General features: G+C 42.8%; 2 protein-coding genes across 2 annotated transcripts; one reads left to right on the top strand and one right to left on the bottom strand.

Moving 5' to 3' along the window:
- The first annotated feature begins 3470 nt into the window (after positions 1–3470).
- Positions 3471–21054, top strand: LOC133131547 (receptor for retinol uptake stra6-like). Its single transcript, XM_061246922.1, has 17 exons — positions 3471–3562; positions 3697–3763; positions 4605–4684; positions 5265–5404; positions 7296–7462; positions 8909–9028; positions 10360–10427; positions 12135–12205; positions 12814–12875; positions 13376–13538; positions 13902–13977; positions 14992–15140; positions 15579–15696; positions 16180–16281; positions 16726–16889; positions 18170–18304; positions 20813–21054. Exons 1-17 carry the CDS (start codon positions 3471–3473, stop codon positions 21052–21054), a joined length of 2016 nt encoding a protein of 671 aa, XP_061102906.1.
- Positions 21055–22993: 1939 nt separating this feature from the next.
- LOC133131413 (immunoglobulin superfamily containing leucine-rich repeat protein 2-like) lies at positions 22994–26783 on the bottom strand. The gene is made up of 2 exons (XM_061246775.1): positions 26724–26783; positions 22994–26095 (listed from the first exon to the last, which is right to left on the bottom strand). Exon 2 carries the CDS (start codon positions 26085–26087, stop codon positions 23958–23960), a length of 2130 nt encoding a protein of 709 aa, XP_061102759.1. The 5' UTR covers positions 26088–26095; positions 26724–26783; the 3' UTR covers positions 22994–23957.
- Between the last annotated feature and the right edge of the window lie 359 nt (positions 26784–27142).

Here is a 27142-nt window from a genome sequence, read left to right as displayed (position 1 = left end):
CCTGCCTTTCGCCCAATGTATGCTGGGATAGGCTCCAGCCCCCCTGCGACCCTGTTCAGGATAAGCGGGTTAGGATAATGAATAAATGAATGAAGATTTCAATCATTTAGGGCTCGAAGCATTCATATTAACTTGATACACAGTGGTGGAGTAATATTTGCCTATTCCTCTTTGCAAAATTGTGCATGCTTGGTCAGGCTGTTGGGGTATGGTGATGAACAGCCATTTTCAGGGCTTGTCATGGATGTTTGATGGGATTAAGGTCAGGACTGGACCGTTCAAGAACATCTACTTTCTTCATTTGAAGCCACTGGAGTGTTGTTCTGGCAGAGTGTGATCTGGATCATTGTCCTGTTGAAAGACAAATTCCCTACCCAGAATTATTTCGCAGAGGGGCGCAAGTTTTCTTTCAGGATTCCTCTTTGTGTGCTGTTCTTCCCATCACTCCTGAGGAGATTGCTGGTCCCTGCTGATGAAAAGCATTCGCATCACATGATGCTACGACCACCAGGGTTTAAAACGAGGCTGCCTCGCTGGGGTACAACAAATACCGCTTTGTATTCAGGCCTGAATGTTCCCCATTAATATCATTAGACCACAAGACCTTCTGCCCCATCCCTGCAGTATCTTCAAGGTGACCTTTTGCTGAGCCTTTTGCTGAGGCTTTTTCCATGCTGCTCTAATATGTACTTTAGGTCCTCTTGGAGATTGCTGACCCATGAACGCATCTCCCATTGCAACCAATGTCTTCTGTTACTTATTCAGTGACAGTTAGCCTCACAGTAGGTTCCCTAAGAAGCCTTCATCTTCTCCAGCAACTAAGCTTGGAGGGATGGTATGTTCCTTAAGCAGTATGGGGAGCTTTCATATCTTTTTCACCTTCTGTATGTTGACATTGATCTCTCTGTGCCTTTTCCCGGATGTGCACTTCTCCGCCATCATATCCCCGGCTTTATCTGAATTATTTGGTTTTCATTTTGCATCTTTTCTTAAAAGGCTCAACTTTATTTTACAGAAAGAAGGTCAAGTAACCTCGACAAGTCACAAAGTTAGGTAATGGACTTTTAGTTTTACTGTGAACAGGTGGTCCACTGTTTACCTAATTATGTGACTTACCTGAGGTAATTGGCTTGCAGGTCCATTTATTTATTTATGTATTATTAGTAATCTGTTGAATGTTATTGGAATTTGTATTTCAGTTTAATACTTTGATTTCAAATTCAGAATCTGATACAACAAAACATCGGGGCTTTACACATTTTGGACTTTATGCATTTTGGATATAGAAAATCTGTCATAGAGTTTCATTTTCATTGGAAAGTTTCTACCTTACCAACTAATTGGTTGAATATCTGATGTCAAACTGAAACTTTGTGTACTTCAAAAGCCAACCTGGAGGGTTGCCATCCCCCCCCCTCCTCCTTCTTTTTATCTCTCTTTCCTCCACACTCGCTCACTCTCCCCCTTTCCGCCCCGTCTCCGTTTCCCCCTCTCTCTAACTCAGTAATCCTTGTTTTCAGAAGGGTCCTGGCATAGAGGCACAAGACCTCTCGCTTCATTCCAGCAGAGCCGCGGAAAGGGAACAGCCAAGGAGCGACAGCACAGGAGGGAACAGGAACAGTTGAGATTCAGGAGAACACAAAAGAGCAGGATATCTCAATAGTGTACCCATCAACGGGTTACCTTTTCAGAGAGCATGCTAAGGAACATGTCAGCTGGACAGACAACATACAAGAACAGGTTTCCTGCAAAGAGCGTGTAACCGTGAACAGGTTTTCTGGATAGACTTCACACAGAGACTTGAGAGCAGGTTATCTGGATAGAGAGAGCTCAGGAAAGGGTTACCTGTGTAGAACCACACGGGGACAGCGACACAAAGGCTCACGGACAGGATACTTTGAAAGAAACCGAAGCCACAAATCTTTTGTCCCCAGCTGTAGCTCAGAGGAAGCAGAGCGTGAGAGCCAGGAGCTCCCCAGGTTCACGTCTTCAGGCTCACCTCCGCCGTGCCCTCTCTGCAAGGCTCGCTGTTGATGGAACACTGGGTCTAGCATATAACAGCCAGTAAGGAGGAACCATGAACATAAGCGACACTACTTACCTAGACTACTATGATTACCCTGACTTGAGTGACAGCGAAAAACCTGCCAGGCCCCCTGCGGAGTGAGTATTCCTCTGAATCCTTTCCGTGTGGGAATAGCCCAGAGCAGAATGTGTGATCAGCAGTGGGGAAAAATGGAAGGTCTACAAGGTTAAAAATTACTGGGGAGGAACCTTAGGCAATGTAATTGGCTCTGTTTTGGGGTTTGTTTGAATTGTATCTATGTTTTGCTTCTTATTTTGTTCCTGTTGGTTCAAATAACTGAAAAATAACCCTGCACTTTCCTTAGTCCATTTCAGGCGTCTTTAATTGAAGATGCTTCCTCCTGTCTTTTGGGAATAACTTAGCTGCAAGTAACCATGTGTTTGCATATTTAATAATCGACAGAAAATGGACACAAAAAATAAACAATGTTAAAGTCAAGTGAAGTGTAACTAATTAAATAATGTAATTTGTGAAGCTTACATTAAAATTGTACATTGTGTTTATTTTTTATGAGAATTGCATGTTTTGTTAATTGGGATAAAGATTATGCATGGGAATGCTGGAAATGTTTCTGAGATACCAGTTGGCATGTGCTGTGTGTAGTTCCAAACAAATGGACCTAAGATGAAGTTTCACTGAGATCACCGGTCCTCACCGGCCATGAGGTCATGGATGTATGCACACCATGTCCAATGCAGGGCCTGAGAGATCTCCTGCCCTGGCACCGTTCCCTGTTGCTATGCTAACATTCATCCATTTTGTTAATGTTGTTCAGCCCCCTGTTGTCCTTTGACTCACAAGCCCCCCCCCCCCTTTAGTACAACGTTTTCACATGAAAGGAGCTGATCGCTTACACAACATCATCCCTGGTTGCTGTTCACCTGAAAGGAAAATAACAGGATGGCTCCAGCCGTCTGAAGTAGACTTTTTTTTGCCCTTAAGCAAATACTAAAGTACATGTGTGGCCCTGTCAGACAGTGTTGTGGTTGAATGTGATAGAGTTTGCGCATGATAATCTCCTGCTGGAGACAGCCGCTGATCTTTGTGAGATACGGTGTCTGACAGTTACTGTGCCCAGGGTAGGATTTCCATTTCCCCTTTGTTTGAGGGCACAACCGAGGCCACCTAGGATTGTAGTCAGGGTGCCAGGCACACAGGCAGTGTGAGTCCAAGTGAGCCACCATGGGTATTGTCTTTTTGTAAACTACTGCCTGGGGCTAAGTATCGGTGTGTCAGCGTGCAGCGTTACCCTCATATCAGTATGCTCTCGTCTTTACTTCCTGCAGAAGAGCAGGCTTGCTTTCCGACAGTCGCATGAAAGCCAGCTCTGACAAATGTAGTATTTCATCATATTTTCAAATATCCAATGGTGGAACTACTCAAAATGGATGTACAGCAGGCAAAGAAGATGGGAAGAGAAGGAACAACTTGCTGCATGGCCGTGTACCCAGCTAGTTTGAACAGTGTGGAGTACCGGTTAGAGCAGCAGTGTAGTGTAGTGGTTAGAGCAGGATGACACAAATGCACTACTATGCACCTAAATGTTGTAACATTTATAGTAGGTTAATGTTGTCTGTCCTCTAATTATTCCCCATGTTTTGACCATTCAGGGTCATTCCGCCATGTGACCCCACAGCCGATGACAAGCTGTTCCACATATGCATCTCCGCCGTATCTGTGAGTCTAAGACACAGCCTCCTTCTGACTCACTCACTTAAACCCTTCATCTAATGTGCTGTACTCACTTACACCCTTCATCTAACATGCTTACTCACGTCTTTCACAGTGTGCTTTTTGACAACCTTAATTTATTTTATTTCGGAGGTATTTGACAATAAGTTTAAAGACTTGGATAAACCGCACACTGAATTACAAATTGCACAATTGCCGGCAAACATTGTGTCTTGTTGAATCTTGCTGTGCCACAATGTTGTTTTCCATTATCATCACAAAAGCATGTGCCATCTAAATAACAGTCTGTAATGAGTGGCGCCCCACCTAACACCTGATATGCCTGACTGTTGAATCCACTGGGGAGAGATTTGTCTTTACCTTTCCTGTGCATGTGGAAGCAGTATGTGCACCCCCTTAATATGGAACAGTTACTGGGCAGACCTGGATCAAATGTGCAGTTGTTGGATTCAAATACTTTTCCACGCTTTACTGAGCTTGTCTGGTGTGTTGGAACCTATGAAATAAAGTGCACCTTCTGGTCCCTTTTGGTGGCTAAATTGCAGCAGGCATGATCAGTCGAGCACAGAATATATTTGAATCCAAAACAACCCAGGTCTGTTATAGGGTAATGGAAAACAGGTATACAGATATTGTGCTTATGTCTTTGTAAGCATATATATTTTTTAATTATACTGATTGCAATCTTTTTTTAGAAATGGTACTGCAGATATCATATATTCTATTGGCAACCGTAATTGTCCCATGTGGAATAAGTAAAGCTGAATATATCTGTATGGGGTAAACTGTGCTGATGAAAGCTAGATTGATTTTGCCCGTCTCCCAGCTTGCAGTGCTGCTGATCCTCATAGTCTTGGCCAGACAGAGGAACCCAAGCCATCGGAAAGGTGTTGCAGATTTATTCAGGTAAGCGCTTCACATGAGCCAGGCCCTTCCTGGTCTGCTTGGAGAAGACCCCTCCCTCCAGTCTCCTTTGGCTTAAGGATGTTTGAGGCGGTGTTTGAGGCCCTGTTTTCATGCCTCAAAACCTCAACTCCCCACTGGAGCACTGGGGGTGTCATGCCAAAAAGCAAGGCCTGTCTTAGCCTCACCGCCTGTAGTTGATAACATTACATTATCATAGAGGTGTAGAGGTGGTGTGGAACCACATATTCTTTAGGCTCACCATCACCCCTTCTGTACTCCTTGCTTTTTACACCAGTTGTTCAAGTTCAAGTTGTTGACAGGAATTACACTCACTGAGCACTTTATTACAAATACCTATGCACCTACTTATTCATGTGATTATCTAATCTGCCAATTGTGTGGCAGAAATGCATTGCACACAATCATGCAGATACAGGTCAGGAGCTCACTGAGGGTATATTATAATACTATAGTACAAAACGTCCACTTCCACTCTCTTTGTTCACAGTTTTTAGAAGATGACACAGGGCTGTGTTTCTGGTTGGTATACAGATTCTCCATAATGTTATTTGTCCCTCAGCCCAGTAAACTTCCTGGATCAGACCCAACCGAAGGGCCTGACAGTCGCCGTGCTTGTGATCCTCTTCTGCAAGCTCTCTGTGGTGGTTCTGTCCCCAAACCCCCTCCCCTTCATCCAGGACCCTGCTTTCGGGTACAGAGGTGAGATCCACTCTGAATTTTATATTGAATACAGGTTCCTCACCTATTTTTTTTTGTAAGGTTTATACTGTACCTCTATGCCACCTGCAAAGCAACTTTCTCCTCTGCCATGTTCATTGTGATGTATCCATATATTTATTTGTGAAGTTTTCTGGAACAACATACAGTACGAGTGTTTCGCCCACCCTTGCCTGGGGATGTGGGAGAGGCTGGTTGAAGTTACTCTGTTGGCAGAGCTCTGTGATATCAGAGCCATAGGCCAGCACAGTAGGAAGTTCCCGACCCACAGTTTCTATGCTGCGGACATGGCTGCGCACAGCCAACTGCCTGTGCGCAGCCATCCAGCAAAAGCGTTGCATGAAAGGAGAGAACTGTGCGGATGGCTTTGTCTTTCACTGTGTATCCCCGACCACATTGTGTTGTGTAATTGGATTGTTTCATCTAAGGTTCTTTTCATTCCACAGCTGCTTGCAGTATGAAGTCTTTTTTTGTCCTTTTTCTATGATTAAGCTACATATGTAGCAGTCTCTAAGGTAATTAAGGATTTGGAAGCAACAGACTCATTTAAGCCAGTTATTTGGCAGCATTTAACAGACCCATTCTAAACTGCACGCTGACTCCTGGATAAGGCATATTAATGTGCTTAACTGTGTTGTGCTGCCGTTGGTACTCACAGTTTGGCTGTTTTTAAAAAGAATGAGAAAACACTTGAGACGAAAATATTCACAGTTGGGCATTCAGTGCTTTTATTTTTGTTTTGAAAATATATGTAAGTATTTGTCGTCATGTGTCTCGAGAGAAATGTTAACAGGTTGAATTGATCTATCTCAATGGATTTCAGTTTAAAGTGGAACTTGTGTTTTTGTGTTGGGTCAGGCTAACATGGCCAAAAAGCTGCATATTGCATATTTCTGTGAGTGGGGGTATTGATACAATACATCTTCCTGTGTTATTTTTTGAACTTCTCCCCCTAGTTGGTCTATTGGAGAGCTGTGTGACAACTACCAGGGCAGTTTACCGTCACATCTGTTGCAATATCTCTTTATAATAATCTATAATTCAAGTATTATTCTTTATGTTTATTGTTACTGCCATGTCTGGCATTGACAGTGTGCTCCATGATGTTTGGGACAACGACCCATTATGTCTTGATTTGCCACAATTTTAGATATGGAATCACAGAATTAACACGTGGCTAAAGTGAACATTCTCAGATTGTGTTAAATTTTTATACATTTTGGTTTCACCATGTAGAAATTACAGTGGTGTTTATCCATAGCCCCCCCCCCCCCATTTCAGGACACTATAATGTTTGGGACACATGGCTTCACAGTTGTTTCTCTGGTTTGTTTAATGGCCTCCTTAATGCAGCTATAAGAGAGCTCTCAGCACTTAGTTTTTCCTCTTGTCTTTCGGTCACCTTTGGAAACTTTATTGTTATAACCTTATTGTTTTTTAACAACATGAGAACCAACATGTTGTGCATTACAGGATAAGAATATAAGAATGTACATTGACAAGAATGGGCCTCTTGGTCCATCTGTGGCTTTCACACTTGGTCCTGGGGAGTCCCTGTGCATGCTGGTTTTCCTTCCAATGGCAATTGCAATCCCAGAATTTTAAGAAGCAGTTAATATTTCTTACTGAGATGTTTTTCATATTTTGAGGGATTATTTACCCTCTTATGCAATTTAGCACAATGAGCACAATGTGAACTTGAGACTTTTATTCTCCATGGCATGCATAGCTACTTCTGTCATAATCTGATTTCAGAGGGTATCCGTTTTTGCAGATTTCCTCAACTGCAGAATTAGTCGGGATGTTGCTGGAGCATAAATCGTGTAGTGTGAGCTTGGCTTAAGTGGGTGTGGTTTTCTTGTTTCCCTCTCAGAGTGCTGGAAGATCCTGGCCCTGTTCTATTACCCTGCTCTCTACTACCCCCTCCTGGCTTGTGGCACGCTACGTAACACGGTGGCATGCGTGCTGGGCAGCTTGCTATCCTGGGCGCACCTGGGGGTCCTTGTCTGGCAGAAGGTCGATTGCCCCAGGACTCCGGAGGTGAGAGGCTGGCTGGAGGCTGGTCCCCTGGGTTTACAGTTATGACTGTAGGGTGAGGTCAGGAGGACCGCGTTGGACAACGTGCAATCAGCCCCCCTCCCCAAAAAAGGCACAACCTGAGGAATAGGTTTCTTCATGTTATGCCACTTATGTTATGTTATTCTAAAGCCTGGCTCATTCAAGTCTTTCTGACAGGTTAACTGAATTATCACTGATTATGGACTGGTGTACTGGCGTTAGCAAAAAAAGTGTGGTTACTTTTCTAAGGTTTTGTTCCAAAAACTTTTGATATGATTCTATGTCCACAGTTATGGGACTGCATGCATCCTTCATGGCTACATGCTATTGTCAGTTGTAATGCTACTAATACTAATGTAGCATTCGTAGCAAACCTTTATCTCGCTATTAATGCTAGCATTGTAAGTAGGTGCTGTTCAGTCTACAGAAGAAAACATAGGTTCTCTTTACCATTGCGAAGAAGAGATGAAGCTGGGGTATTAATCAACCTTTTTTTGCAGAGGATCTTTTTCAAGGTTCATACATGGAAAAGGAAAAATGAGTTACAAAATACTGTGTCTTTGCTAATTAGGATCTTACAAAGAGTGGAGCTGATGTCTCTAGACTGGCCACTTCCTCCATGCCCTAAAATCCTTCCCTCCATGAAACAGCCCCCCCTAACTCTCACACACACAGCAGCTTTATTATTGAGAAGTTCTGCTAAATTAATTGAACAGAGTGAAGTCTCCAAACAAATTTGTTCTGCTGTGGACCATGAAGAGGTTTTATCCCCCCCACCACCTCATCCAGTTAATCACTCTGCAGTCTCTTACTCCAGTGAGGATAAGACTGTCCAAGCTCGACATTGTGAAACTTCATTTCCTTAAAATGAGCAAGAGGAGAGCTTGCCAGAATCTGTAAGTCCTTGGACTTTACTGAGCTGAGAGGTGAGACAAAGGCAGTACGGATGTGTGGAACGGACAGGCACCTGAAGCCTATCTTTGTGTTGCTTGGCTCGCAGAGAGAAACGTGTAACCACTCAAAAGACAGAAGTGCCAGCATATGCCAGCAGTAAACAAGGGTGGGAACAGCTCTTCCTACGCCATCATTACATCTGCGTATGCTGTGGTACAGTGCGGTATGGTGGGGTACGATGGATAGGTGATGCAGAAGGTGTTTCTTTGTTCTGCTTTTTGTTCTGTTCTGTCTCTTTGTTCTGTAGAGACAACCCAGTCACCTCAGGGTATGGTTTGTTTAGCATATGGTCGTGGTTGAAATTTCTCATCTTGCAGCAGACTGGTTCTAGCCATAATCCCTTTGCTTCACAACCCTTGACCTATCCTGGTGTATGCCACCAAAGCATCCTTTCCAGTCTTGCATGTGAAAGTCTGTCATTAGGCCACAGAGCAGAGCTGAGAATTTGCGCTCTCGTCTCCGTTCCCCCTGCAGATCTATAAGTTCTACACCCTGTTGGCCAGCCTGCCTCAGATCGTATGCCTGGTGTTCCTCAGCCTCCACTATCCCCTGCTACTGCTGAAGAGCCGGACAGAAGCCAATGGTGCTGTGGAGGTGAGCATTGAGAGGTGGTGGAGCTGACACACAGGAAGTGTTGAAGAGCACATCATTCTGACCTCACAACCTGTCGAGTGCCAGTCCATCATCTGTGTTCATTCTTACTTTTATTTTTCCGTTATTTAACCAGGCAGGTCAAACTGAGGTAAGTTTTCCTCTTCAACAATGAAGGGCGGAACCAAAGCAACCATGTAGCCAGATGTAGAGCTGAGGGGGTAATTGGCAGGCCTGGGTCAAATTGTGGAATTGTTATGGACAATTGCAACCAGGCAAGATCAACTGAGCACAGAAAAGTACATGAATCCAAAAAGAATACCCAATGTGTCATTCAGTTATCATGTGATGCACACCGTTCCGTCAATCACGTAAAGCTCAGCAAACCAATAACTTCACGCATATCATCCTGTCAGGAAAGTCTTTCGATTTAAACTGAACTCAAAGAGATTGATTTGCTCTAATATGGATAATTCTGTCGTGTAACTCAACTACTGGAGTGATGTAAGGTGAGGTAAAAATGAGGCATAAGCTGCCGTATGTGCTATTCTCAGATTGGCAGGATTGTTTGGTTAATCACAAAGAAACCATTGATGGTTCAAACACTAAAGCAGTTCTAAAGGCATATTCATAGGTTTGAAATGAGTTTATAAGGTTTAAGGTTCTTTTGTCTGTCTGATAGGCCCATCTAGCTTCCAGTCTGCAGTTTGTACGTAGAAAGTTTAATGCGCACGGGAGTACACACACTGGGTACATGCCAAAGAAACATTCCAGAGCCTTCATCATCATAATCAGCTTTGATCGCATTGGCTTATGCAAATGTGTGCCTAGCATTGTTTCACACAGAGAGTCCACAGTGTTGGATTTATGTGGTAATCCCTGGGGAAAGTCGTCTCATGATACAACACAGCGACCAGAAGTCTGATTGGTGTATGTTACATTATCTGATATTACGAATACATTCAGGAGTTAAGCTGGAATTTGAAATGTGGGGGAACTCTAAGAACTGGTGGTTAGACAATAAAAGTAATATAACTCAATTGTACTGACTGTCTTAGCTCAACAATTGCCAAAATGTTTAGTATGATGGCCTCTGTAATGTATAAACTCCATACCATATATCGAGAAAATATTTTTCACCCTATGAAAAATGAAAAATTGAACTCTGAACAGTTTAAAGTATGTATTTTGATTGCATCATGTACTGTATATACTGCATTTGTATATTAGAAAATCAACATATTTCTTATTTTATATTGATTCAATACATGGCATACAGAATTTCAAGTTCTCTAAGCAGCATTCATTTCATTCCTATTTTGTTGTTATTCCAGGGTCTTGCCAGCAGCTACTATAAAGACTATGTAAAGAAAATATTAAAGAAAACCCCCTCCAAAGTCAGGTAAGGATTGTGACTAGAGAACAACGGAGACATGGTGTAAAAACTATTAGAAAATTCAGTTGCTTTCTGCAATGCTTGATGAAAAGTCCCAATGATGTCATATTTAGACAAATTCCACATGGCAGGCTATCTTCATGCTGGTAAGAAATGTAGATATAAAAATCTATTTTGGTGACACTTTTAGGTGGCCTCTTGTAGGATTAATTTCAGTTAAATAAAGTACAGATAAATGGACAATAACTATTTCATATTCTTATAACCAACTAGCTTTCAGGGCTGCACGGATGGCGCAGTGGGTAGCACTGCCGCCTCACAGCAAGGAGGTCCTGGGTTCGAATCCCTGTCGGCCGGGGCCTCTCTGTGCGGAGTTTGCATGTTCTCCCCGTGTTTGTGTGGGTTTCCTCCGGGTACTCCGGTTTCCTCCCACAGTCCAAAGACATGCAGGTTAGGCTGATTGGAGAGTCTAAATTGCCCGTAGGTATGAGTGTGTGAGTGAATGGTGTGTGTGCGATGGACTGGCGACCTGTCCAGGGTGTATTCCTGCCTTTCGCCCAATGTATGCTGGGATAGGCTCCAGCCCCCCTGCGACCCTGTTCAGGATAAGCGGGTTAGGATGATGAATGAATGAATGAATTAACTAGCTTTCATAAGATATGTCAAACATCAGGTTCTGTCACTGTGGTAGATCATCAGCTGCTCCATCACCATGTCAGTTATTAGCTGTGGTCTGTGCCCATTATTAACTACTGCACCACATTAGCTTTCAGCATAAGCAGCGATAACATCGCTTGAGCTTCAAGATTGTTTAAAATCTGGATATTGCAGATTTTTTAAATGAATGTTCTCCAAGTGTGTGAGCAGAGAAGGAAATGGTCTACATGTGTCCACAGATAATCTTGATTTAACGTGCAATGCAAATAAATCTAATTGTAATACTTGGCCTAATTGAGGTGCTCCTGCTATATTTGATCGTATTTAATATTTAGTGATTATTAGCTGCTGTATTGGCAATCAAGGAAAATGACTGAAAACAGGTCGAGACCAATAATCAATTAAAGGGGACGTTTTCCACCCCTCCACTCACCATCCACCACTGCTACTGAGGAGTGCGATGTATACCGTTTATCTTTATATCTCAGTTTGTATCACTTGCAGACCGTACTATACTACACGCTATTATTAGGTAATCTAATATAATATATAACCTAAAATGAAATTCGGTTAACTTTGAATTGATGTGCAATTCATCCATAGTGTGTGAATTAATACTGCCTGAATATTTCATATTTTATCCGTGATTTTAATTTGAATACTCAAAAATTGCCTTGCCACTATATTCTTGCTGTTCCTGTTGTTTCTGTGACATGGATTTTTAATTCCTCTCATTGTGATGTCCTTGCAAGTCACTCTGAATAAATAATTAAAATGACTAAAATATCACAGGGAAAGAAGACCGCACAGTACACTGGCTATAAGTATGTGAGCTACATTTTGTGTCTGTGCAAGCATGCATGTGTGTGTGCATGTATTTGCATGTGGGTGTGTGTGTGTGTGTGTGTGTGTGCATGTATTTGCACTAGTGTGTGGGGCGGGTGGGGGGGGGGGGGGGGCAGGGGGTGTTTAAGAGAAAGTATGTTTAAAGGTCTATGTATGTTTACATGTCAGCACTAACATGATTGCTCCATTTTCTTTTCTCCGTACCTCCAGCACGGCCAAGCCAAAACTGTCCAAGAGGCTCTCCGATACTCTGAATGCATACATCTACACTCCAGAGGAAGGTGAGACAGGAAGTAGGAGAAGGAGAGGGAAACAGGAAGAACAACAGAAGTTGTAGTCTGTGTAGGAGGGAATGTGAGAGGAAATGATAACCCGAACAGCGACAGAGCCGTAACGTGTTTAGTAGTAATGTATTTAGTGCTTTTAGTGGTACTTTGAGTGAAACCACTACTTTTCATCAGCATCTTGGATGCATAGGCCTAGCACAATCTAATCACCTGTTCATTTCTATTGGTGCTCTTCACAATTTATGTTGTATCTCTTTGATTGATATATCCTGCTTAGTATCGTGTGTATGCCTGACAATGTTTATTATGTTCATTTTTGTATACATACTGCTGTTAGTCTAACCTTTATTGTATTACTTAGTTTTAAATGTATAGCATCTGTCATGGACTACAGCTAAAAGTACTCGCTGTGCAATGAAATTAGGCAATAAAAGCAGCAGGAGTGATGTGTGTGTATGAACTGTATGTTGTATGTCATTCTGAATAAGGGTGCCTGCTAAACAGATCCATGCAGCTGCAGTTAAGAGCACTCTCTCCAAATGCTTGGATGGTGCTGGTTATTCGGTTGCGTCCGTTGATTTTCGGACTTCTCTCTTTATCAGTGTTCAGGATTCCCATTCTGCTGGCCGCCTCTGTGTTCCTGTCCTTCATTGCCATCTATCAGGTACACTGCTTTCACCTCATTTTAACATGGCCTTGTGTCTAACCGAGATCTTCACTGCCATGCAAGACAATTCTGCTCAGTTTGAAATCTCTGAAAGTCACAGACATGACACTTTTCGGCACTGTTCCAACAATGTAATTATAAAGAAAAAAATTATTGGCACTAAGTTTCCTTGTTATTTTACTGTTCAAGTTTGCACCCTGGAATTATTCATTTCTATTCACTTCAGCTTGTAAAATACCAACGTGAATGGGCTCCAAGCAGATACAACCTTTAAATGTAGCATTTTTTCATACTTTTAAACAGTACTTTTGTGTAATACCTATACATATATATATATATATATATATATATATATATATATATATATATATATATATATATACAGTATTTAGTGCCCTATAAACAGTGTATGTGTGACACCAACTCATTTTTGTCAAAAATGTCAGTTCGGACCTTAAGGTCTCGAAAAACTAACGGACACATCCTCTCTCCTGCAGATGACGCTGTTACTGGTAACTATGGTTCTACCCACTCTCCACATCGTCCGTGAAGGGGTGGATGAAGATATCGCCTTCCTCCTGGCTGGCTTCGACATCCATTTGTCAGACGACCGGGCAGAGGTTGTCAAGATCGTGGTCCACTATATCTGGTGTGTGGAGGGTAGGTGTCTGCTTTCCTCTTCACTGTCAAAAATATTTCAACAAATCACAGAGCTGTCTTGTGTGGTTCGTGATTGACAGCCCACAATAGCTTGCCCCACGCTGAGGTTAACCCTTTCAGTCCCAAGCCTAACAATGAAGTGGCTCTTTGTGGCTTTGGTTGAGAAAATTGAGAAAGTTGAGAATTTAGTAGGGTTTTTAATAGTGGCTCAAAACGATAGAATAGCTGTCATTTTGATTGGTTGGAAATATAATCAGGTCGAAAGAGGGTCACTCTTGGGCCTGAAAGAGTTAATGGGACCTCACCATCCCCACCACACAGGGCTGACCTCAGTGACTCATGTCCTATGACTATGTGTTTCAGTGTGCTACCTCTCTGCCTTGACGCTAACCTGCCTGATCAGCCTCGTCATGCTTATGCGCTCCATGGTCTTACACAGGTATATACCTCACCTATCTGACCTCATCACTCCACACCAGCAAAACCACGCCCACCAAAAATATGTCTAAGAGTGGTAAAATATGAACTCAATAAAAATAGGGAGTGGCCATATATGGCAGCCCATGTACCTAATACAACGAACTCTACAATACCAGGAATTCACTGAAAATACGGCCATTATGTCAGGCCTGTGGAAACACATCTGCTGATGGAGCTTGCTTCCATGTCGCCATGTATTTCTGCCAAACATTGATTTGTACTTGAGATTTGGCAGTCCGTGTACCTAATGTTTATTTTTACTCTGCTTAATGCTCATGAATATGAAAACTAAATGTATTATTGGCATAAGACGAAATACCTTCTCAGGTATCACACAATTTTATATCTTGCACTCTGTCTCTTTCACAAGCACGCACACAAACACAAATGCAGTCACACAGGCAAAGACACAGACGCATGCGCACCCACACTCCACATTTAATGGGATTTCCATCCGCTCTAAGATGGACTGGGGCAATGCTAACTCATAGTTAATATTAGATTAGAGAAATTACATTTTTATTATCGTCTAATTGTGAAAATAACCTTTACTGGGGCAGAAGCAGTTAGTGACTATAAGAATGGAAATTAGGTGGTTATTAAGCACTGCAATGGTAAATTAGAGCTTAATGGGGCAGCAGTTTGCATCGTTTTTACAAGTCTGTGAGTGAGAGAGAGTGAGAGTGAACTGCATTATCAGTGTTCATTAGTGTTTCTGCAATGTTTTTACATTACTGGTGCATGTTTGCTTTTTAGGCACGTTTGTCTAAATTTTAACAGCAAGTGTTAGAAGTTTAGTGGTGTAGATTACTGCTTTGTAATGTATTGTAGTGCTTGGGATACAGTTGTATCATCTTAAAGGTTTACGTTGCCGTTAGTGGCATTCGTCAATGTATGCTAGCAATTTTACCATGTGCTATCTCTTTATTAGTGAATGTTGGCATTTTAGTCATGTCTGTGTTTCCACCCTCAGGTCAAACCTCAAAGCGCTATACAGGGGAGACGTATGTCCTCACATTTCTAACCATGTTCACGGCCACCAGAGGGGCTTACAACCCTCACGTCCTGCCCTGGTGTGCTGGATGGGCTACACCAGCTACCATGCCGCCTTCATCTGCATAGGTAACCTTTTCCATAGGTTCCCCCTTATAAAGGAAAAATACAGTTAGTCTGTGCTACAGGAGAATTTACAGCCAAAACCCTGCTGATGCCTGCAGATTCTGGTGCTTTATTCAGAGTTCTTACATTCGTTTTTTTGATCCTGAAAAGTTCATATACTGGCTACTGCCACATGATTTGGTATTAGTCTGGTATTCATTTTGATTTAGTGGGCTGTCAGCCAGAAGTGAACTTGATGAAAATGTCCCCCATATCAGATTTACAGCTGTTATTATTTTCCTGTTTATCAATTTGGTAAAGGATAAATCTTTATCTTGTGAGGACACAAGATAAATGCCAGTAGTTAAAGATGCTCCATTATTATTTTCATATTCATATTGTCATTATCACTGAAGTTGTGGCCAAGCCGTAACCCACATATGCTTGAAACTGTCTCCGTAGGGATGGTCATCCAGATGATAGTATTCTTCATGTGTATCCTGTTTGCTGCTTTTCTCCTCATCATCCCAATCCTGCATGGGCAGAACCTCATACTCTTCAACATGCTCAAACGTACATGGTCAGTCGCCTTCTGATGACACCATCCAATGATCTCATCACCATTCATCCTCCCACCACAAAACAATGAAGTGGAGGGATGCTTTTGATGTATTGTGTGAAGTCTCTGATCACATTTTGTGTAACAGATCTTATAACTGTCAAAAATCTTTTACTGGAACAAATGACAACTATACAAATAGTAAGTAGTAGGTCTTTTGATATGGAATGTTTTGGTATTTGGTATGAAATTATAGGGTTATTGTACTTTTGTGGTGTACATATGTGTTGTGCTCTGTGATTGGTTAGGCTCTTTCTCTGTGTTTCCAGTATTGCTATGGTCTGCGATGCCTACTGTACCTCCGCCCTGGGTCTCTCTCACAGCTTTACTGCTGTATCTTAAGCCTTGGGTTATGACCGGTTATGGTAGCGTGTTACATGTCATTTGTGGCGCATGACTACTGGCTGTGTTTCACCTGGTACTTTCCACATTGCTTTGCTACAGGCCCTATTGGTTGACGTTTTTCTTGGCCTTGGCTGTTCCGCACGTCACCGCCAGACTGGCCTTCATCAAAAGGGATGCAGGGACGAGGGACTTAGTCAACAGGTACTGCTCATTATAATAACAATAATAATTTGTTATTTCGCTGATGCTTTTTTCCAAAGGGACTAAGCCGGGGACAATCCTCCCTGGAACAATGCGGGGTTAAGAGCCTTGCTCAAGGACCCAGCAGCTGTGCGGATCTTATCATGACTACACCGGAGCTTGAACCACCAACCTTCCGGGTCCTAGTCATCAACCTAACAGCTGCCTCAGTTATGACGTCATATTGCACTACACATTGTTTATGTCATGTTGTACATATTGTTTACACAGTTATAATGGCTGGATAGTGATACTGTCGATCATTGCTCAGAACTGGCGGGACTTTTGAATTCCATATTGGAACATTCCACATTTGGCTGTGTTTTAATGCGGGTTGGGTCACAGGTCATTGTAGACCTCCGGTGGTTTGGGAATCAGCACTGAGCATGGCTTATCTCTTAACAGGAACGCTCTGTTCCTGCTGACCTACCTCCTCTTCCTGGTAAACGTCCTGGTGGGGATGGTTTTGGGGGCATGGCGGATGGTGGTCAGCGCCCTCTACAACATCGTCCACCTCGGCCGCATGGACATCAGCCTGTTGAACCGCGGGGTGGAGCCCTTTGACCCTGGTGAGTCCAGTTACGGCATGCGCACCCGTAGCAATGCAATGGGATTGCAGATTAACTACATCCCCCATGTAATTAATATGCATTCCTGCCAAACACAATATACTTTCTTTTCTGTGGCTGCTGTACTCATATAACATTAGCTGTAATGTTAGATCTTCATGGAAAATTTTTGGGCATATCGAACACTGTCGGGCTAGTTCCTTTTTTGGGGTGTTTAATTTATTTTGAACCCAGGTTTTGCTCCTAATTTAGAATGTCCTAACAATTCATTATGAGCAAACTACCCTGTTCCTGCCAGGTAACACCCCCAAGTCTGGAGACTGAGGTGGCCATTGCAGAACCCGGTTTTTGTTTTTACTTAACCATTTCTCTGTGTATTTTGATGTATGCTTGGAGTCATTGTTCTGCTGGACAATCTATCTACTCAGCTTCCAAGACATAGCTTCCTAGCAACTTTGTTGAATTCATTGTGCCAGTGATCTTAAATAGTGCCCCTGGACCACTCGCAGCTAAACATTATCAATGACCCACAGTCATATTTGACAGTTGGTATGAGGTGCTTTTCCTTGTATGCATTCCATTTTTCTGCCAAACTTGTTGATGGTGTCTATGTTCAAAACATTCCATTTTTGTCTTATCTGACCATTGCAAACTCTTCCTGTCATAATTCCAATGAGGTGATGCTTGGTTTAATTTATTGTGCTCAGTAAGGGCTGTCTTTGAACCACCCTTCCAAAGAGTTTGCTGGTATGGAGGTGGCATGTTTGAACATAAATATATACATATATACATGTTTTATTTTATATGCAGCCTTTTTTCTAAATTTTTATTATGGGTGGCAGTAATTCTGCAGTCCACTGTATGTGTATCCTGATGTAATAGTGCTAGGTCTAAAACCCAAAAAACTGATAATTTACTGTTTAACAGAAAACCTTAATACCATTAACCCTGAGAGATAACTTGGCTATAAACAGAGGAAGCAATACTAACAAGACAAGCCAAGACTAAAATAAGGGAAGGTGAGTTGTACGCAATGAGAGGGAGAGAAGGGAGAAGGGGGGTGACATGAACTGTATTTTACATAAAAGCTGTCAGTAGGAAGGGGTGGTTTAGTGGGCTGCAAGAATTAGTGAATCAAAAATGACACTGCTCTTAACCATCTGAACTCTCTCTCCCTCTCTCTCCCCCTCTCTCTCTCTCCTCCCTCCCTCTATCTCTCTCCCTCCCTCCCTCTATCTCTCTCCCTCCCTCCGTCCCTCTATCTCTCTCTCTCTGTGCAGGGTATAGTTGCTATGTGCAGTATCTGAGGATAGAGGTGAGCCAGTCCCACCCGGTGATGACGGCGTTCTGTGGGATGTTGCTGCAGTCAGTGAGGAAGGATTGCGGTGCAGTGAAGAAGTGTGATGCAGAGGAGGGTCAGCGACACCCTACACAGCACACTATCAGTGTGACACACCTCTTACTCACTTACTTACAAACAAACCATTACCCAAATACCCCCCTCCGCCACACACACACCGTCTCTAACATGTACTAATGTACCCCCGTGTACTCACACACGCACACACATGCCACCCCCACGTCCTGCCCATGCACTCACAGACATGCACACAGATCCAGTGCACAGACTCTTACTTCTGGGATCTTACTACCTGTCACATTTGTCTGTTTTAACCTGGTGTTGTTGAGAGACGTTGCCCGCTACATCCAATGCAAGTGAGTGGTCAAAATAGTAGAAATACAAAGTCAATCATTTTTTTCCCACAAGAAAATGTAGTCGCAATAGGTACTTTTTCTTTGTCTAATGTCTTCCCTTGTGCCGATTTGTTTGTTAAGTTACTGTGTTATGAGGACAATATAGCAATACTTTGTGGATGAATCAGGGACATTTTGTGTCACTGGGGAGTCACTGTATTTCACACGTTTGGTGTATGAGCTGCACTCAGCTGAACTCATATAACGGCTCCCCGTTTCCCTTCCGCGCAGTCTCTGGCTCATATTTGTACAACATGGTGGCGCCTGGATACTGCACTATTGCAGTTACTAAACGTCTATGGTTTTAGCCTCTTGAGGCCATGACAGCTTTTCAATCTTAATAACGAACATCAATTCCCGTGTCATGAATGTCATCCACAGAAATGTTTTCACTGTAAACGCCTTTCATTTCTGACATTTGGTTTAAGACACCACACTGCATTGTTGTACTGTACCTACTTGAAAATAAAGGCCATTTAGGATAGGTCTGTAGAGGTACAGTGCAGTCCGTAAGTATTTGGACAGTTACACAGTTAAACAGACAGTTGAAATAAAACAATCACTATGTGGTTAAAGTGCAGTTTTAATTTAAGGGGTTTTCAATCCATATTTTGGTCCCCTGAAATTGGGAGGGGACTCGCTTCCTACACGGTTAACCCAATATGGATGTACAGAGCTGTATGACTCGCCCTAAGCGGCTAAAAGCAGAGCCGTGGTGACAGGAGGGTGCGGTCGGCCGGGCGCCGGCAGGGCAGGAGAGGCTGATTGGAGGAGAAGGCGGTGGCATGGTGGGGGGCGGGCCTGACGCAAGCGAGGCTCCGAGCGAGCGGGTCATTCACTGCTGCGAGAGCGAGCGGAGAACCACACTCCTACTCCAGGGACAGCCGGTTACAAAATGGGCTAGGCGCCGATCTGCCCTAGGCGGAGTCATGAAAAGGCAGTAGTAAAAATCCATCTGTGTAAACGCATAAATATATAATACGCATAGACATAGTACAGTATATCAGTATGTCCTATTTTTAGAGCATGCAGGATATTTATGTATTTATGAAATTGGTTTGATATAATATTTTTTCTATGTATTGCGCATTTATAGGTTCTGTTTCCTGCCCTGCTTATGGAGGATGTGGGAAATGTGTAGCAGTTCTACACACAATTATTTCAGTATACACTAATATAAGTATACTCCGTTTTAAGTTCAATATCAAATTGCTTAATGTTTTTACACACATGCACACACAAAGTGTCTGGGATATTCATGTTCAGGAGCATATTCAAGATTGAAGCAGTTTTTCTTCAATAGGCAAAATTTACGTTCTTGCTTCACTTACATTAATTATGCAAATGGGCCAGGCTAATTGAGTCAGTCATATCTCTGTACCTCTGAGGACTGGAAGAAGCTTAATGGCAATCTCACTGCACTCTTCCTACGCTTTACTGTCGTAATGCGGTTTATCTTCACTAATACAACACATACGCCACAGACTTTCAGGGATTTCTCTAGGTACCGAGTCTCATAGCTGAATATGATATGACACAGCAAAACATTACTGGATAGCAACCTATAAAAGCAGTTAAATCGGCAATTGTGGGTTCATGATGCTGACAAAGATTCTGTAAAGCCTTAACCCTTTCAGTCCCAAGAGTGCCATATGGCACTTTCAACATTTGACCTTTTCAACCAATCAAAATGACCCATACATTTCTCAACCAAAGCCAAAACTCCTTGGGTGGAGCCACTTCTTATTGGGCTTGGTAGACCTGATGGCAAACCGAACCCTCTTTCCTAAGAATGGGCTCAAATTCTGTATTGTACTACATTACATTACATTACATTAAATTATATGAATGGCATTTGGCAGATGCTCTTATCCAGAGCGACGTACAGTTGATTAGACTGAGCAGGAGACAATCCCCTCCTGGAGCAATGCAGGGTTAAGGGCCTTGCTCAGGGGCCCAAAGGCTGTGCGGATCTTTTTGTGGCTACACCAGGGATCGAATCACTCTATGAGTGTGCATATCACTAATTAAAGGTGTGTTTGGAGGTGTAAAGGGTGCAGGCTTTCTTTCTCATTCAGCTGGATGGGGCCCCCTCATCCCTGCTCTGTAAAGAGCCAGCCCCCCCCCCCCCCCCCCCCTCTCCCTGACAGCCTGCTCCGTGCTTTCAGGCATCCATCTGGTGGGTCAGGAGAAGTGGAGGACCCGGTCCCTCAGTGCCAGGCGTGCCAAGGCCCGCTGGCTGCTGCTCCTCACCCTGCTGAACAACCCCTCCCTGCTGGGGTCCAGGAAGCCCCTCCACAGACCCGGCTCCGCGGGCCAGCTGAACGGGATGCTCAGCCACGCGACCCTCGCCACGGAGGCCAACGGGAAAGATGGCGGAAAAGACCCCGAAACGCCCCCGACCGTCTGACGCGACCGGCCCCGCCCAAAGAACACAACAGCTGTAAAATGGGTTTAGCGGGAGTAGACAAGTGACACTACATTTGATAAATCACTTCCCAGCCTTGTGGCTTTTACCGGGTAGGGTATGAGGGGTTGTTGCATTTTCTATCATGCGAAGCTTCGTAAGCCCTTTTAAAGCCTACATACGTTTATGAGCTCGGAATGACCACCTCTGTGAAGCATTTGTAAAGCACTGTAGACCAAAGCGATATGGCATTTGTCATGTAGAAATAAATTAACCACATGAAAATATCTCCAGGGAATTGCTGCATGTCAGATGTTAGAAAGGTCAGCTTTTTCTCAACTTGATTAAGGTGCTGTAAATGCTTTGCATTGGTGAACTTCCACTTAAGATTATTTGTTTGGAGCTGTAGAAGCCGCTGCCTGCAGCTTCCTGTCATGAATGCTCCAGCTCTGAAATTGTTTTCCCATATTGATCCACTCCTGCGGTGTTTTCTTGAAGCACTCATCCAGAACTACTACCAGAGAAGATATAGCTAATGATGCACTCCATTCCAAACTGAACCAAGGTTTTTAAGACTAATATTTTCATTATTCTTCTATTTTAAATTTAGCCTGTGTAATATAGTATTGGATATATAGTAGGCCTACGCATTGCCGATTGTGACAAGTTGTTGTTGTTTTTTAAGAAAAGCAATATTATATGGATACTTTTATTTTTCTTATTTTGTGAGTGTTTATTGTGGTAACACTTTTTCATCAGTAGCTTTTGTTTTACTTTACTTCCTTTACAGTTTTGTCTCAGGGTCAAAGGTAATATTGTATTGTCCAATACTTCACTAATTGTTGCCCTTATATGATGCCTGTGAGCTCCAAAGTGCCTTGGACATCAAACACTGATGACGGTTAACTGCGATTAGAATTAAAGAGTTCAAAACAAAAAAGTTATTTCACTTATTTGCCAATAAATGTCCCAAAACCGTGGCCATTTAACATGTGGAAACGTGACCATCACAGCGGCAATGTTACAGTGAAAACATTGTACCGTGTAAATACGCCCCGTCCACTACATATAATTATGCATGACGTATTTTGGCCTACTATACGTAGCTATACCACTAGGTATAATTATCTATGTGCAAAAATCGCCCAAACACAGCCGCTTTAAAACAACGTAGAATATTTGTATTCAAATTACGAAGCTTGCACTTGAAAAGGCTTTAAGAAAATGGTGTGCGTCTGAACGTGGTCCTCTTGTCAATTGCGTTTTTGAGTGAAAATCAAGTACAGTTGCGAGTTTATAACGGCAAGTCCAGTAAAATCACACTAAAGGTAGGGCAAATAAAAAACCCGGATGTACATTAACATAGGCTAATAGTCTATTGAAACTCATGAGTGAAATAGTCGTCCATCTGATTAAAAAAATATTGCAGTTGTCTATTTACTGTGCATTTTTAAAGCATTTAAAAACAACCAAATTGGAAGAATTTCGTTTTGCTTTCAAAGCAGGAGTTTTTCCAGTAAGATGCGAAGAAAATATGCTTATTCTGGTCGCATGCACTAATCTGAAACTTGAATAATGTTTTGTCCTTGAATCGGAGAATACGCACATGCGGAAATTGATTATGAAATCAAAAAATGAAAACAAATTATTTATGTCAAAATTTTTCAAGTTCATGTTTTATGTATTCGCCATTAGCTACAATAAATCGGCTTGATAAAAAGCCCACACACAAAGAGCCTCCAAAGCCACAAATAAATCATGTTAATTTCCTTTTTCAAAATCATTTGGATTCGCGTAGCCTGTAGTTAGCACTACAACAAGACTTTTCTGACCAAAGCCTATAAATTATATTTCAAGTTGTATTTCATAAGTAAAATGTCTGCGCATTACACATTATATGCTATGTGAGTTGCCAAACGACAAAACTGCAGGAATGCAAATGTCACGTTCAATATTGTTTTATTCATTTCACGTAGGCTACATTAATTCATATCAAAAGAGGTGAAGGGATGGGAGATATTTAAAACATTACAGTTAGGCATGTAAAACCCGCTATGCGTAGATTCACATTACACTCAAATCCGTCAGACGTATTTAAATTTTTTCTTCGTTTTTAGGGAGAAGGCTACAATAAAAAATGTATGTTATCGAGTTTACAGCACACAACGACAAGCACATAAAAGTCATATGCGCTATAAATGTAAATATAAAAAACTGCCTATGTGTGACATGCCACCGACAAATATAGGCTATGCAAAGAAAAATAGCCTGTTTAATATTTCAGAAAATATCAAATCTTAAACTTACCTAGGCTACATTTTTGTAAATCCACAGTACGTGTAACACTGTGTGTTGGCAATGACTGGGATTTTACAGCCTGTTTTACTGTCAGACGAGTAAAAAACGAATTTAGATTTTAGTCCAGAATAATGGAATTAAACTCACGAGTTCGGAATGAATTGAACCTAAATTCTTAATTTCTTCTGCTTTTATCAGATCTCATGGGATACTTATTTTACTTTTATTTTTAATTGTCCGAAGGCAATTTTACTTGTTAAAATTTCAAATTTGGTTTGCTTTCAAAACAAATAAATCCAGTGTTCGGACCCTGTTTGAATCAAACAGAATGATCACATACGTACATGTGACGCCAAATGTAAGGCATTTTATAACAGGTGTGTATCCCAGTCAACACTATATGTGTATAAAGAACACTATACGTGTAAAGCATTGTTGTTTTTAACAGCCATTCTTTGAATGTTAAACGGGGCAAACCGCCTTTGGCTCTAACATTACGCAAGAAAGACCGGTAGAAGTTACCTGTTATAAAATCTGGTGAGAAAAAAAATATTTTACAGGCTGGCAACACGTACTCGCTTCCGTTTTGAGGCTCCCAGGCTGCAGGGTCAAGGGACAGGCTGTTTGTAGTTGCCATTGATTTCTTCTGCGATGTTTACCGCCTCTGCCCCAAGAGGTAGCCGATCGCTGTATTCGGAGCACACTTCGAACTCCTCCTGGTTCGTTTTGGACTGGGACACAGGGATAGATTCAGCAACTACACTACCCTCCGTGTCTCCTTCCTCGCCCTCTTCCTCATCTCCCACCTCTCCTTCCACCTCAACATCCCCATCATCCTCACCAAACTCGCTGACATTATAGTTCTCAGATTTCACAAAAGACGCACTGGGATTAAAATCGGCAGCCACCTGCTTCTCCATCTGATCCGGATTCTGTGTTTTCATGATCAGCTTGTACGTCTTCCCTTGGTATTTGAATAATAAGTGACAGCACGTGGCGGTCAGCAAGGGGATGGTGGCCAGCACCAGCAGAAATATGCTGACCGCCACTATGATCAATAAGGATGGGATCTTCTTCCGGGTCGTGAAGACAACTTGGACCTGGCAGTCTGCGCCCCCATATGTGAGGCAGAGTGTGTAGTTGGTGCCTGGCTGAAGGCCCTTAAAGCGATAAGCATTGATACCCTCCTCTATCCTTGACCACTGTACTACAGAATGACCATTGCCAGTTTTTGTGCACAAGTACAATAGGTCTAGAGGGACTTTACTGGCTGCAGTTTGGTAAAGGTAAAAAGGTTCTTTGTTCACGGTTTCAAGTTCTTGGGAAGGGCTGAGGACGTGTAGTGTGGCCTTGGTGTTGGGCAATTGAAGAGGATTTAGCTGGACCTTGGCTTCGGTCTCTGATACCTCCAACGCAATGACGCCAAAATCAAATGAGTACTGCTTCAGCTCATCCGAGCTCAGATTGAAGGCATGGTTGGAGATGTAGTGGGTGCCATCATTCACACCACATTTGTTGGCAAATATCAGGTCTTTGTTGTACTGTTCTGCCTCATTATCTGTGATGTCAGTTGATCCAGTAAACACATCAGACTCTTCTTCAGACTTGGGCTGGCTGATTGCGCTGTTATCGGAGGTCTTGGAGCCTGTGTGATGGCTAAACTTATCTCCTGTTTCGTCCAGCATGGAGTTGGTGGCGTGTTTCTGTGTACCAGCGACTGCCACTCTGACAGAGCTCACTGCCCTGCCCACCTCGTTGATGGCTAAGCAGCTGTAGTTTCCCTCTTCCTTTTTGCTCATGTGGGGGATGATGAGAGTACCATTTGGAAACACCAGGAAACGATTTCCAAACTGTTGAGCATTCAATGGCTGGTCATTTTTCCTGGTGCCTCCAGTGGTCAAACTGAACTCTATGTACTGGTTTCCAGCAAGTATCTCCCACTTAAGGTCTGGCCTGGGGTTCCCTTTGGACTCACAGGTCAGGATTAGCATGAAGCCCTCATAGAGCTCAGTGTTCTCGATGTCAGGCTGGTAGGTTATTCCGACTGTTGGGGCCACGCAATCCAATTTGGGGATTTTTGCCACCAGCGCACCTTTCAGCTGCTCCGGGGCCACGCAGGTAGCCTCAGGCCCTGGGAGTGTGATCTCCGACGTTGCAATCCAATCGCTCAGCCACTCCAGCTTGCAGGAGCAGGTGAATGGGTTGTTGTTGATCTGTAAGTGGGACATCAAGGGCAGGGCGTCAAACGTCCCCTGCTCGATTGTGGTGAATTTGTTGCTGTCGATGCGCAGGGACCTCAGGTCTTTGAGGTTGGCGAAGGCATTGCTGGGCAAGCTGACAATGTTGTTGTTGTTGATTTTCAGCACCTGTAGGGAGGTGAGGTTGAGAAATTCCTCCCATGGGAAATGGACAATCTTATTATAGCTGAGATCCAAGTTGCGGAGCTGGACCAGAGGAGCGAGGGTGCCCCTCTGTATGGTCGAGATCTTGTTGTGGGCGAGCCATAGGGAAGTCAAGTTGAGGACAGTCAAAAAGTCAGTCGACTTTAATATGGTGATCGTGTTGGCGGTGAGACTTATAGACTTCATATTGGAGGGAAGCCTCACAGGCACCTCCATCAGCTGTACGTTTGCACAAGTAAGACGTTTATCCTGACAGCTGCACACCTCGGGGCATGCTCGTGCAATCCCAGCAATAACTGTCCACAGAACGAGCCAGAGAATGTGCGTCGCTTCCATTTCAGAACCTGTGCAGAAATATAATTTTAATTAATATCATATTTTAGTTTTTCAAAGCAGGCATTGTTTAATGGATGTTAAATGTCTAAGTGGAAAATAATAAAATAAATGTATCTGACAGAGAGTGTGACTGTGACACAATATGTATCAATTCATTATATATTCCGTACAGTATAACATATTTTTACTTTTGCATCAAATAACTCGAAAGAGAATGAGGCTTTATAATGAGGCTTTGTAATCTAAACGATCTGTCTGTGTTTATTGAACTACGGAAGGTGCAAAAATAGCCAACAGAAAACATGGCAACACTGATTCATACTATTATAGCTCACATTTATTGTATGTACTTTATCATATTTGTTTTGATTGCTAACTGATGCGACTTCTCTGTCCTTGGTTCTGAAAAGCAGACTTCATACTTCTTCCCGGTGTAAATATATCCATAGCAAGGTTAATTAGGTTTAAAATATGTGAACTACAATATAGTAAGTTAGTTTTTTTCCAGACAAAAAAAAACAAAAAACATTTTGGCGTTGCATGCAATAAATGCAAAATGCTGTTCGGGTAGTCTACCATTTCCTTACTGTGAACGCACAACACCCTTGGGCTTGTCTTTTATGAAGAGGGTCTTACCTGTGCGGTAGTAGGTTTTCCTATCCGTATTGGCTCTGTGATCGTCGGGCACTTTTGGGAAATAATACAACAATAGTTAACAGTCGCTTGAAGTATGCTCTTCGCATATAGTAAATCCGCTTACATTGTTTTTGCTGGCGTGTACTACATTAAGGCTCGATGGTGGAGGAAACATGTTTCTCCCGTTGAGATGCCGAGCAGCCCGAAGGATGTTTTCTCCTCCCGGTCGACTTTGGCCAGCATTTCATGCGCGCTCTCGGGGGGTGGAGGGGGGTGTTGTGAACGCGCAGCCTCTCCCATCACTCTAGCGTTAAAGCTACAGGGCCATGCCCTGTCTAATTGTCTAGACATGAGTGCTTTTCTCTTATAAGCTTTCATTTCTTGGTATCATCGTTGACCTTTGTTTGTATTCAGATTCA

This window comes from Conger conger, chromosome 6 (assembly GCF_963514075.1).
Source record: "Conger conger chromosome 6, fConCon1.1, whole genome shotgun sequence".
Classification (NCBI taxonomy): domain Eukaryota; kingdom Metazoa; phylum Chordata; class Actinopteri; order Anguilliformes; family Congridae; genus Conger; species Conger conger.
The sequence above is the reverse complement of the archived record's forward strand: the minus strand, read 5'-3'. Positions and strand labels throughout refer to the sequence as shown.

Bases quoted from the DNA above. Each gene is read 5' to 3' on its own strand.
- LOC133131547 (XM_061246922.1), top strand. From the start codon at position 3,471: ATGGATGTACAGCAGGCAAAGAAGATGGGAAGAGAAGGAACAACTTGC. The intron at 3,764-4,604 runs GTGAGTCTAAGA...CCCGTCTCCCAG, and splicing joins TATGCATCTCCGCCGTATCT to CTTGCAGTGCTGCTGATCCT. The intron at 15,141-15,578 runs GTAACCTTTTCC...CTGTCTCCGTAG, and splicing joins TGCCGCCTTCATCTGCATAG to GGATGGTCATCCAGATGATA.
- LOC133131413 (XM_061246775.1), bottom strand. From the start codon at position 26,087: ATGGAAGCGACGCACATTCTCTGGCTCGTTCTGTGGACAGTTATTGCT.